This window comes from Battus philenor, unplaced genomic scaffold (genome assembly GCF_028537555.1).
Source record: "Battus philenor isolate CCGP_79_NKW_IND1 unplaced genomic scaffold, ilBatPhil1.0.hap1 SCAF_20, whole genome shotgun sequence".
Taxonomy (NCBI): Eukaryota; Metazoa; Arthropoda; class Insecta; order Lepidoptera; family Papilionidae; genus Battus; species Battus philenor.
The window spans coordinates 11,871,084-11,882,640 of NW_027181683.1; the positions used below are offsets into that span (position 1 = coordinate 11,871,084).

General features: G+C 35.1%; 1 protein-coding gene across 1 annotated transcript; it reads left to right on the forward strand.

Moving 5' to 3' along the window:
- The first annotated feature begins 146 nt into the window (after positions 1 to 146).
- Positions 147 to 11,405, forward strand: D12 (YEATS domain containing 2 homolog D12). Its single transcript, XM_068765755.1, has 10 exons — positions 147 to 545; positions 1,435 to 1,576; positions 2,495 to 2,629; positions 3,299 to 3,524; positions 4,423 to 4,573; positions 5,422 to 5,570; positions 6,556 to 7,604; positions 8,336 to 8,847; positions 9,940 to 10,056; positions 11,275 to 11,405. Exons 1-10 carry the CDS (start codon positions 367 to 369, stop codon positions 11,396 to 11,398), a joined length of 2,784 nt encoding a protein of 927 aa, XP_068621856.1. The 5' UTR covers positions 147 to 366; the 3' UTR covers positions 11,399 to 11,405.
- Positions 11,406 to 11,557: the final 152 nt, after the last annotated feature.

Consider the following 11,557-nt stretch of genomic DNA (forward strand, 5'->3'; position numbering starts at 1 on the left):
TTAAATACCATCAATAAAATGTCAAATTGACCGTTGGATCACAGTGTACTTAATACTTACATATATATAAAATGAATATTATTTTTTACGTTTAATTGAACGTAACATTAAAAAAATCCCGTCTTAATGACTCGGTTGTTGAACTTGCTATGTCAAAATGCGGAAATTTGGTTAAAGCTCTGTAAATGTTTTTTGAATTAAATGTACAGCAATACAAAGTAAAATTGAAGAGCATGTGGTATTAATTTATTTTTTAGAACTGCTTTCGCGCGAAAAGCATGACGCGTTACTTGTGTGATAAATATTAGAACGCAAAAACTTGTTATTGTAAAGGGCGTTCGCGTTTTTGAAATAAAATTGTTTACAATGGATTGTAAGCAGGAATATCACGATCCAGATTATCCGGAGGCATCTGTTTCTACTAAAGAAAGACCACCGAGTTTGTCCGAAAAGGATAAACTGGAAAAAATCAAAAACATAATTCGTAAGGAGTTTGGAAATGAATTAGATATAAGAGAAAATGAAGTCATGTTAGCAGATCAAAGGTAAGATTTAAAGCTGTGTTTGACAAATCATAAATAAATTTTTTGAAAACAATTTTTCTTCTTTCTGTAAATTCAATCAATAAACTTATTTACGGAGATTAACTTGTCATTTATATGAAATTATACCACATGTATTTTATTCCTAAATTTTGATATGTTTTACCATTTATTAAAGCATTCATTATAAACACTAACAGTTTTTTTTTAATGTTAACCCAAAGAGGATTTCACAAGCCTGAGATATGTAGAATTAATTAATTTACAGAATTCCATAAAATTGTAATTTAATAGCCTTTTTCTGGATCCCTTTAAAGATCATAAAGATGAAATTTATGGAAATAAAATGTTAAGTTTTACTTAAAAATCAAAATGAAATACAAAACACTCCATGTTCTATGTTTCCTTGATTCCCTGTTATGTTGAATTGTTATTCATTATTGTTTATACTGTAAGCTATGAATGCTGATATTTATATGTAAGTAAAGAAAAACTTTTCTTATAATACTATGATAAGTGAAAAGAATTTGTTGTAAAGTAATAAATTTAAAAAAATATGTAATTTCAGTTATTAGAAACCGATTTTGTTAGATTGTAAATAGTACATCAATTTATTTATTTTTGTTAATACCAGGATATTATATAGATGGACTTCTTATTTCATCTTATAACTGCTTACACAATACACTGGCCAGTCTGACAATTGGTTATGGAATACTGGAAGTGGATTGTAGGTATTAGCCAATGTAAAATTTATTAGTAGACACATTAAGCACTCAACATATCTGTTCATAGTCCAGCGACTGATTGTATATTCAAACAGAGTAAAAAAAAACATTGTACAAAAAAAAAGTTTTTTTTTTGTTAACAGTTATATCTTGAACTGTTTCAGAATGTTAACAGCAAGACGGGCATTACATAAGCTTCGCTACACAATTGTAAACAGTTATTACAAGGAACAGAAGCTGCAGCTCAGCTCAAGTCAACTTCAGGATGAACTGGCTGCACAGAGCGAGCCCAGAGCCAGGGCTGAGGTTAATATCAAAATTACCACAAATACTCATATCTTTCAGGATAATGTTTTATTTTTTATCTTATAGCATAATTATCAATGTAAAAATGTTTATTCATTTATAATATTTTACATAATCTTACAGAGGAGTTACATTAAATCGCTTAAACAATTAAATTCTCAACATCCATACACAGTTGAAATCCCTTCCACATGCACTGTTTTGCTACTACTTTTATAGTGCAAACAATAAGGGGTGGAACAACTCAAGACCTTAGTTTTCAGACTGTTATGCCTTGGGAATCTTCAAAACAATGAGGGAATAGATTTTTTCTAGGCAATGCGCTGTATAAAAAGCATGTACCATTATAGACCTCTCGTCATCTCTTACATTGGGCAAAATATAGGTCAAAGGCTCAATAAATAATATAAATCATAAAAAATATTTATATCTATTGAGCAGCAACAATTTTTTATATTAAGATTGCTGTACCTATTGCCTAAACTATTTGACCTATTTCGGCTTGAATATAGATTTATAAAAAACATGTGTGAATTTTCTTTATATTTTTGTTTTACATGGAAAACAAGTTTAACGAGCTAGCCTTTGCTTTCCTTTTTTATTTACAAAATATTTTATTGTTAAATATGTTTTCAAAGTGACACTGAGCAAGCCACTTAGTGTATAGAATAGATGGCCACTGTTACCTTCAGCTTTTGTAATGGAAACCATTGACTGGCAAGCATAGCATAGGATGTCTAGTCATAAGGTAGACAGATGGTATTATTAAGGTTGTTAGACACTGCAGCCTGATTCCAACTGGTTTTATGTATATGGGGTTTCATATGTCCAGTGTGCTATTCTTTTGCTAAAATGGTGATGACAATGATAATAGTAAATGTATTTAAGCATGTTTCATTATTTAATCTGTCTCAACAGGCATCAGAACTCCTTCGAGATGGCCAGCGTCAAATTCACCCGTCAGTGAGAAAGCTGCTTGGCAAAAAGAATGTGGATCTTCAAGAGATCTTTAAAATAAGGGAGCCAAGGAATAAATCTAGAAAGAATTATTCGGTGAGCTTTTTACTGATAGTAATAGCAGAAAAGAAATATTTGACACATTCACTTTTCAAATTAAATTCAACATTTCATATGTTTCTAGTTAATAAATAGTCATTTTAATATGGGTTAGCACATGTGTCAGTGGTAATGACATATGGCAGTGAAACACGGTCTCCCACTTTATACTCCATGTAATGTTTTAGTATCTTAAAGTATTTCTCAATTTAAATCTTAGGTTCTCAAATCATAGAATTCCTTTGAGCCACTAACTCAGGGGTAGGGGCCAGAGGGACCCGCCAGCATAGATTTGTTGAAGGCTCTTTGGCTAGCTTACAGTTGCTCAATAAGCTATGGAGAATGCTGTGCAAACAATGAGGAGATCCATAGATGAATGTATGTAATTGATATAGCCCAGCAGGTTCACAAGCATTGACAAATTGAAGTGGTAGTGATCAGGCTACATAGCACACAAAACAGACGGCCTTAAGTGTCCAGTGTGGAGACCACTGGCAAGTGCAGTTAAGGATGTGAACCCAAAAAGTAAACGGACAGTCTTTTTTTAAGGTTACTGTTAGGTTCAGGCTGGTCCGGACCTGACCTGTTGCATTTTTGGAGGAGCCTTATGTCTAGTGACAACCTAGGGTTATTATCTATTAATATTTCAAATAATATTTTAAACAGGCCATGATTCAAAGTCGCAACATCACCGTGCCAGCGGACTCCACGAAGACGTTGCGACCGGAAACCCAGAAGCCGTTGAAAATGGAACCTCATCCGTCAGAGGCGACAGAGAACTCGGACAAACCTAAGAAAGTTCCCCGACACCTGGAGCCGAAGGTGGAGAACGTCGTTACACTGGACGAGGTCACCAGAAACAAGATTAAACACCGGTACCGAATTATTATAGGTATAACATGATTTTTTTTATTGCCCTTTATTTTATTTTTGTTTTTTCGGAAATGAAAAACCAAGGTCGCTAACATAGCTTGAAGAATTGCTTGTCTGAAGTGGCAGTGGGTGGTGCACATTAGTCATGCAACCGACGTCAGTTGGGCCGCAACGAAATGCTCAGGGTCATGGGAAGTTGCTGGATGCGCCAAATCGTTTCGACCATTGGGAGGTCTATGCCTTGAAATGAGCGTCCATCGGCTGACATGAATGGGGGCTGCTAGAAGTTTAAGGCTTTATATATTGATTAAATGTGAAATAAATAATTACAAATGTGTGACCCTTAATACAAATTATAAACTAAAACGCGCGAGGTTCATTGTTAACTGTCAAATGAGTAGTTTCAATGTCTTTCTGTTTTGAAATTATCCAAGTAAAATCATTCACAAGTTTTGACATTATTAAAGGAAATAAAAATTCTTTTTTATGTAAATGTATAGATAAAATACTAAAACTAGTTTATTAACCTAAAACCTACTTAACTATAAACGAAAAGTCATTTATTTATATTAGTATCCATATATGATAATTTATAGCATCCACTTTTGTTAGTCATGAGAAGAAGACCAAAAGAGGTCAATTTAACGGAAACCAGTATCAGATTGAACCAATAAAAGCAACTTACAACGTAACCTAATGACCGTTACAAACGCATCCAGATTTGATAAGAGCCCACAATAAACTCAGATGGATTATTTTTTCGTGGTCACTTTTACAACATCCTTACTTCACATAGATTTTTTTAAGTTTTCCTTTAATGAACCTATTCAATTTGCTTGCATGCAAAAGCTTGTCTTATGGTCTATTGGGGCCACTTGGGTCATTAGAGACAGAAATAAAGAGTCATTGGTCCACAGGAAACACTTCAAAGTATGCCCCGGGGGCATCACGCGCGGACCGGTCGACGCATACGTGGCTGTTGTACGTCCGAGGAGCTGCGAGCATCCTTCGAGCAGTTTCGGTGCGCTTACACCACTCCTACGCTCCCCACCACCTCGTCCGTCTCGAGTAAGTGCCGTCAGGTGACGTTAGGTTCACGACTCTGTATCGTCTTTGACTTTCAACTGCTTTTTCCTCATTTCAAAGCATCATACCTTCATGTTCACTTCAAGCTTAAAGGATGTATGTGCCGATGCTCACCATGTTCGACATCAGGATTGGCGAGCGCAGTTTTTTATTTTAAATATGTTCGGAAGATGCTGCGTAATTCTCTTAGCCTGCTGTTACGGATACCATGATAGGAGAAGGAATTATTCTATTGGTGTCACCATGTCAAAAAGGTCAATTGTCTAGTTCAGCTGGGCTATGGGCAAGAAACTGCTTCTCCTCTTCAAGGCAGAAAACCTAAAGCTCTATGACTAATTTACCACAAAACCAAAGAAGACTTGCAGCACAAGAACATGGTCTCTCAATCTGAGCACAACCTATCAGTCGCTATGTAGAGGGCTATGCTGGCATTTCTTGACGATATCAAATCAGGATTGAGAATGTGTTTTGTGTTGGTTGTTATTGTGTTGTTTAGAGGATTGGCAAGTTGAAGTGGCATTGGACAGACCACATAATACGCAGAACTGATGGGAACTTAAGGTTCTGGAGCAGAAATCACAAACCGGCAAGCGCTGCGTAGATCATCAAAAACACTCGATGCAGGTTGCTTCCAACTAGTTCTATTGTAAATCTATTGGGGATGCATATGTCCAGAGGTGAAAGTTCTATGGCTGAAATGATGATGACCTGTCATTTAATAATATGTTTTTGTTATTCATAAACTTTAGTGAATTAAATTTAAAAAAAAAACACCACCAAGTGTGATAAAATTCTGAAGGCAAACGGTGAATATTTATTTACATTTGCAGAAAACCACCGTTCCACGTGTCTCGACGTGGATGGGGCGAGTTCCCCGCGCGTGTGGAGCTGCACTTCGCTCTGCCCGAGCGGAACCGTCCAGCCACAGTCGACCACACAATACGCCTCGATCGCCTATGCACTGGTCTTCAGACACTTGGTATGTATTATCTTTAACAATCTAGTATGATTTTTTTAGTTTAATCATTTAGTATCCAGTTTGTCATGATAAGGTTATAGTAGGTTGGGTACATTGTTCTTGCTACCGACGGCCTTTGTGGTTGAAGGATTTCGAGTGGCAACAAAGAGCCACTAGACGCAGCTTGGATAGGCCTGCACCAGGTGGCGACATTTGGAGGTGATCGACAATCATCATCATCATTTGACATGTTGATAATAATCAAGGAATTTACTCTGTTTGCAATGTGATGATCACTTCGCGTTAATATTGAAAGATTAATTATTAGATTCTCCTATTATAGTCACAAGTAGCCAAGAAGAGTACACTTTTTTTTAAAAAAAATTTAAGGTTTCAAAGTTTTCATGCTAGCAAGAGCTATTTTTTGTCTCACTTGCACAGGAAGCTATATTTATGCTTCTCAATCACACATCATATGTTATGATTTTAAACACTAATGTATTTTCTGTAATAAACCAATATGACAGATGAGAAGGCAATTTATTACACCAGAGTTTATTCTTAATTATTTAGTAAGGATATCATTTACATTTCATGGAAAGGATGCCTAAAGAGTCCAATTTGATGAAAACTAAAATAAAATTGATCTACTATAGATTATTTGCTGCAAGAATGTGGTCAAATAAACCATTGGAGAACCAATTTGAAAGTATTCAACTCGTCACTGTGAATTTGTCTTTCTGTTTAGTATATCACAATCTGTAGCTAACCTTGGGATTGGTAGAGCTATGAAAGCTGTTTATTTATTACAATGGTATAATGAATGTACATGTCGTTATCATTGAACATCTTTAATGGTTCCCTGTATAAACCAGAGCTACCCTTTTTTGTTTGACTACCCGCGGTTAATGATATTGAGGTATTTGACTACCAATGCCATCTATCTTAAATTTTAGGAACTTTGTTTTTGTCAGTTGTATTAAATAAATATTCATGTTGATTTCAGGGTCCGAGACTGTAGTAGATGTTTGGTTATACAGTACACCGGAGATGTTGGAACACGAGTACAAGGATGATGAGACTCCAAAATTACCGCCACAGGAACCAACAAAAGTGTCATCCGAAACACAGAATGATTATTGTAGTTCATCTTCTAATAGTATGAATGAAGTGAAAAATGACCAAGAGCTGAATGAGACAAACAATAGTGAAAAACTAAATGACAGCTGGCTAGAGTTCTTCTCTAAAGAGAGTACAGAGTTAAATGTAGACGAGATGTTAGTGAAGAATGTTAAGAAAGAAGTGATGGACTTCGAGAATATAGAAGATGGAACTGATTTTATGATGAACAATACAGATGACTCTAGATGTAACAATTCAATTCTTTATGAACAGCTAACAAAGGAAAATGATAAAAATAATTTTAAAATATCCAAACCAACAGACGAATTACCCACCGAAATTTTAAACCAATCAACATGTCTCAAGAAGAGAATAATGAAATACATGGATCCGACTACAAGAAAAATCTACTATTTAGAAATGGACAGAGATTTAGACTTGTCTAAAGTACAAGAAATTGTAATAAATTCCCAAGGTAATGTAAACACAGCAAAAATAATGTCTAATGGGTTAAAACATGTGAAAAAAATGAAAAGTGGTACATCATTACTGAAGCCTGAGGTGAAGAATCTTTTGAAGAAGGATACTAAATATGAGAATCACAAAGTTTCAAGTAACTTTACTCACATAGAGAATGATCATTGTTACATCAGGGCTCCACGTTATCCATCAGATACAGAAGATGAGGAATTATGTGCAGAAAACCAAGAAAGTGATAAATTATGTGATAGTGATGATAACCTGTATGAAACCTTGTGTTCAGCCGTGTTAAGGTTTCACAGTGTTAGGACGGCAGTGAATTATCTTCTAAAGAAAATTCCTCTAATCAATGTGAAAGCAAATGATCCAGATTATGTAAAGTATTTTCCATTTGTGGTTGAATGCGAGGAGAAGTACTGGAAATTGGATTTTGCTAAACGGAGAAATATTGAGGTAATCTGACATATTTTCCATTTTCATATTTCTATATGTAATGACAATATTTGGACTATTTTGCTAGTTGCAAAGTGCCGTGGGAGCTTGGCCTAAACTTTATAACAACTTAGTTCCATGAGAAACCTCAGTAAAAGCTGTTATTTAATAAGTTACTCATGTAACCTTTAATTCTAATTTGAACAATAAAATTAATTAAATCTATATCATAGGGGTGGCCAAGCTCATTGACAGTACAGGCCATTTTTCAAAAAATAATGTTTCTTCTTGAGCCGCAATTAAATATGTTTGAACTACATTACTAACTACATCCACAAAAAGTAGTCAAAACTTGCAGGAATTATGTTTATTAAAAACAAAAAAAGGTACAAAAAAATTGTACTGAATTTAAAAATATTTGAGTGCCACAAATAATCCAAAATAAAACAAATATCAAAGATAAAATAATCAAAGAGTCCTGTAGATTGGCTTGATGGAACATACATATATATGGTGTTTGGAGATAGAATTAAGTTTTCAAAAATAAATAATAAAAAACCTTGAAATTTATACTTTACACAAATATCAATTTTTGTCAGCTTTCCAACTATAGAGCAGCCTGTGCTTCGAATAGATTTTAGATAAAGATTTCTAAGTCTTAATTTTTAAGAATCTTCCTAAAATTTTGTATTTAAAATAATCATTAACAATAACTTAATACTTTTGAACAACTATTGTAAATCTATTTTCAGTGGTCAAGGGCAAAACTGATCAAGAACATAATGACTGAATACCTCAAGACTGATGAGCAGATATGGCAAACTAAACAAATCCTCGTCTACTCCAGGCTGCATGGTTTCTATCCAATCAGAACGGAGAACATTCTGGAGGACTTTGACAAACAAAATGATGAATGGTCATCATGGAACTTTGGTGATGATTCTCAAAGGACTGTAGACACAAAGACTCAAGGCTGTTCTAGTTCTGGTTTAAGTTCTTTGACGTTATTTGATAGTGAACCCTTACTCTGTAATACTTCTTTTTCCGACCCTATTACTCTATCAGACTCTGATGAAGAAATTGACATAGTAAAATGTGAATCTAAAGTGAAAGTGAAAAGTGAAGTGGTGCCTGAGACAAGTTTAGAAGTGTTACCGGTGGATAATGAAGAAGACAGGCTCAGGTTTATGTTTGTGGAGAGGAAGTGTGTGGACATTGGCATAGAGCTCAGAAATGAGGATGTTGGGAATGGATACTCCTATAGGTAAGGCTTAGATTAATGATTCTTTAAATTATTTAACCCAGGGATTAATCATCTGTTCTGCTTTTATAAATATGCAATGGCAAGTTGGGGCTTTAAGGTTCTGGAGTAGAGACCACGGAAATGGTGCAGCAACAGACAGACAACCTCTTTAAAGTCGATGGAAGATAATGGATGTATGCTGCTTCCAACTGGTCCTATTAGAAATCTACAAGGGAAGCCAGCTGTGGACATTCTACAGCTGAAATGATAATGATGAATGAATAGATATTATCAGAACTTATTCATCAAGCCTGTTTTTTTCAATTTAACTAATGTTGAACTTATCAGAATATATTTTATAATAGGATTCATTTGTGATCATAATTGTTATAGATCCCAGGATCTGGTACTCTTTAGTGATGCAGTACAGTGCTGAATGTGTTTTAGATGATGACTTTCAGTGAAGCCATGCACGTTTTGAGTTATACAGATAGATGAGTTCCACAATTAGTTTGTTTGGTTCAACTGCTCAGTACATGTCATGATTAGCAGACAGCTTTACAGCTTTTTTCCTATAACCAATCATAACACATTAATGTATTTTGTTCTATTGAAATGAGACTGGCCAATAACTTCTAGCAATGCAAAGTCTCCACAGATTAAATTAAAAATTTGAATTACTACAGATTAAAATAATTGTTTTTTATATCCAGTTACCTGAATTATTGAAACACTTTTTTTTATTCTATTATCAAAAAACATGTAAGTTTATTGTTTCTGAAACCACTACTTTTAGGGTGTACCATGTATTAAGTAACAACAAATAAGTTATATGTTCACCCCTTCATAGATTTTATATTGGCTCATTTAATTAATTTCCATTTTGTGTTAACTTCCAAACTTATCCCAAGTTTGGATGTCAGACATTAGATAGAATTGTATAAAAATAAATTTACAAGTTTTTTTGGTCTATTTTGGCCAGAAAGAAAGCTGCCATAGTATTAGACAAGTAGAATTTTTTTTATAAATGTTTAGAAGAAAACTTATAAATTAAGCTTTTACAGCTATATAACAAATTGGTTGTTATATATATGTTATAATTTGTGTGTGCAGCGCTGTACACGCTGTGTTGTTGTCCGCGGTGAGGAGCTTCGCGGAGGAGTTGCTTCGGGCCGGTCTAGCGGCGACCACGGAGCAAGACGACCCAGCGATGCCCCAGGTCTGGGCGAGGTTGGTCGTTCTTATTACACTATTTTGTTGAACACCCCAGGCATTATGTTATTCCACTATGTTATCATTAACTTATTACAAAAAGTCCAGCTGTGTATATCCAACTTTGAGATGGAGACCACTTGCCGAATCTACCTCGGATGGGCAGTGTTTAGAAAGCTACGAAGCATCTTCTAAGAGCGGGATATGCTTGGAACTTTAATGCTAAGATTGAATCATATATTAGCAGATGAATAAAGGTCATAGACATAACTCGAAGGATTGGCAGTGCGAATAGGTCGTGTAACCACTGGCTGTGGAAACCAAAAGATTCTCGAGAGGGTTTAAGATTATCATCAACTCGTGATTAGGCTCTTCACTATGTGATCGATGGGCATAGTTAAGGTCGCTGGATTCAGGCAGCTGATGTGATGATGATAAAACCATCTGTATTTATTTCCTCCAACACAAACCATATTATTACATTCATGTCTTGTAACAAAGGGCTAGTTTGCGTTACTAAGCCGCTTTGCACTCATTTTGCCAGAATTTCCTATGATTAATCCTATCCAACCCCTCATAGAATCGCAGCAGACTTTCGAAATCCGCTTTCCCTATAGAATGCTACCTAACACTAGAGTAGTATGTAAGCAGCAGTTTCCTCTTCCAAGCATTTGCATAAGACTGTTCATAACATTTAAAGTGAACAGGTGTTTGTTTAAAAAGACCATGACCAGCTAATACCGGTGACACTACCTAAAGTAGGGTTCTGTAGACCCGGTAGCTTCTAGATACATGTTTACTACAAGTCATTCTCAAAGATCATCACAATTACCATTCTTATTTTTAATTCAAGTAAGCATTTTAAAGGCATTTTGGTATCGTCAATAATTTTAACATTGTATGTAATGCGGCATTTTGTATTATGTAGCAAGCTACGACTCGCTTCGAATGGTGATTTGCTGAAAAAAGCCGGTCAGAAAGTCAATTTGATGTATACATTGTAACCGCGCCAATAAGTCAACATAACTAATTTCCTAACCTTTCGATAAACTAAAAACTTATCTTTAGATTTAAAATTAAGAATAGTAAGGTGTAAGATATCTCACAGGACTTATTAGCAATTTAAAGGCGAAATTTAGGCGTAACGAATTTATTTTTTTATATTTGTCACGTGTCTGTCATATTATTGTCATATTTATTTAAGAATTGTTGTTACCAAGTGGTATGTTGTTACAGACGTGCCCGAAGAACGTGTATTTTTGCGAGGGACGTGTGGGCGGGGCTTCGGTCCACGACACGACTGCAGGCTTTAACCGCCCGAGGGCTTGGCGCGACCGAACGGACCGCGCATGCTCTCTAATACACGCGTGGACACAAACTTTCGTTTTATTGAACTACCCTCAAAAATCAACAAGTATCCACATACCCTCATTTAGTAGTAAAATATCATATTTTTAGTCTCATGATGTCTACTGCTGTACATGGACTCCCCTAGCAATATCCAATATTAATTTTTTAA

Coding starts and splice junctions, on each gene's coding strand:
- D12 (XM_068765755.1), top strand. CDS start 367: ATGGATTGTAAGCAGGAATATCACGATCCAGATTATCCGGAGGCATCT. Junction 546..1,434: donor GTCATGTTAGCAGATCAAAG/GTAAGATTTAAA, acceptor GAACTGTTTCAG/AATGTTAACAGCAAGACGGG. Junction 8,848..9,939: donor GGGAATGGATACTCCTATAG/GTAAGGCTTAGA, acceptor TTGTGTGTGCAG/CGCTGTACACGCTGTGTTGT.